The following is a 1,603-nucleotide window of genomic DNA, read 5'->3' as shown; positions in this document are numbered from 1 at the left end:
TTGCCATAGTAACTGACTCTGAGTTTAGATTACCTCTCTTTGTGAAACGGGTTTAACTTACCCCGCTTTCACGGGTTTAAGTTACCTCTGTTTCTGAAACCGAAAACTCCGAGTTTCCCTCATTTCGGGGTTAACAAACTCTGAGTTTCGACAAAACCGCCTTCTTGAAATAGGCCCCTGATCAGTGTTTGTTGTGTTTTGTTGCTTTTCTTCTTTTGTCTCTTCTCTAGCCACTCACCCCAACCAGTCGAGGCAGAAGGCCGCCCACCAAGAGCCGGGGTCTGTCGGAGGTTTCCTTCTGTTAAAGGGAGTTTTTCCCTTCCCGCTGTCGCCAAGTGCTGCTCAAGGGAGATTTGTTGGGTTTCCCTCTGTAATAATAGTGATAACAGTAAGGTCTAGACCTTACTTTGTAAAGTGTCCTGAGATGACTTTTGTTGTGATTTGGCGCTATACAAATAAAATTTGATTTTTTTGATTAAGCAAACTTCATTCAAGTAAACTTCAGTTTATTGCTGATTGAGTGAAACAAGGTGCTGGAGGTCAAAGAGTCCATTTAGTCAGTCATTTTCAGTTTTTACACCTTTTTCACCAAAAGACAAAGTTCTAGCTGCTTTGTAACCTGCAGTGTTGGCTGAGCTCAGTTTACACTAAGCAGCTCAGAATCGGCTTCAAAAAGGGTGAAAAACAGGAGGCTGGTTGCTTCAAATTATTAAAGACTACAGATGGCCAATACTGTTAGAACCTGTTTTCACTTTCTGTATCTCTGCTGTCAAAATTTTTTCTAATTTTTTTAATATAAAAAATAATAATGACCGATAACGGAATTGTACAACATGCTGTCTTTGTGAGTGTGATGAAAAGATGAGTGTGGATGGAAACAAATAATTTCAGTGGTTAATCCCGTGGGAACACAAACAATGGATTTTACTCATTTGACTTCACTTTGAACAAATCGATCAAGCACGGTAACCACTCATCTTTAAATGTGTGTTTTGTTACCTTTGGACAGAGTCAGGCTAGCTGGTAACAGGCTTTATGCTTAGCTAACCACTGACCTCATAGTGAACACAAACATGAGGCCTCAGAAATAAACAGAAGGCAAACCTGGACCAGAACATTACTGTTAACTATCTTTAGTAAACATTTCATGCCATCATTGGTTGGTTAACTCTCCAGAGGAAGTCATTCCGTGTTTCCTGCATCTTTTATTGATCCCATAAATCTTAAATGGCCTATACTTATGTTAAATAAACCTTTCAGTTTATCACTGTTGTGTGATCTCTTCTGTCCAGGGGAAGTCATTCCTCTGTTCCCTGCATTTGTTGCAGGAATCAAGTGCGCCCTGACCATTGTCTCCACAGTAGTGTTTCTTCAGCTGTCGGGAGTCAGAGAAGCCCTGGCTGCAGCGGTTGCAGGAGTACAGCTTGACGCCAGTGTGGATCTGCATGTGAGACTTGAGCTGGTTGGACTGCCTGAACTTCCTGCTGCACACCCTGCACTCATAGGGTTTTTCTCCGGTGTGCACCAGCAAGTGGCGGGGGGAGTTCTGTGGTGTCCTGAACTCTTTTCCGCACTGTTCACACCTGTGAGGTTTGACTCCCGT

The 1,603-nt window shown here is 42.6% G+C and overlaps 1 protein-coding gene across 1 annotated transcript in view; it reads right to left on the bottom strand.

Moving 5' to 3' along the window:
- Nucleotides 1-489: 489 nt before the first annotated feature.
- Nucleotides 490-1,603, bottom strand: part of LOC109972732 (zinc finger protein 708-like) — a 13,655-nt gene continuing 12,541 nt past the window's right edge. Inside the window, exon 8 of the mRNA XM_020621825.1 lies at nt 490-1,598. Coding sequence (XP_020477481.1) covers nt 1,265-1,598 — 334 coding nt within the window. The 3' untranslated portion in view covers nt 490-1,264. The remainder of the gene's footprint in view (nt 1,599-1,603) is intronic.

This window comes from Monopterus albus, unplaced genomic scaffold (assembly GCF_001952655.1).
Source record: "Monopterus albus unplaced genomic scaffold, M_albus_1.0 scaffold268.1, whole genome shotgun sequence".
Classification (NCBI taxonomy): domain Eukaryota; kingdom Metazoa; phylum Chordata; class Actinopteri; order Synbranchiformes; family Synbranchidae; genus Monopterus; species Monopterus albus.
The sequence above is the reverse complement of the archived record's forward strand: the minus strand, read 5'-3'. Positions and strand labels throughout refer to the sequence as shown.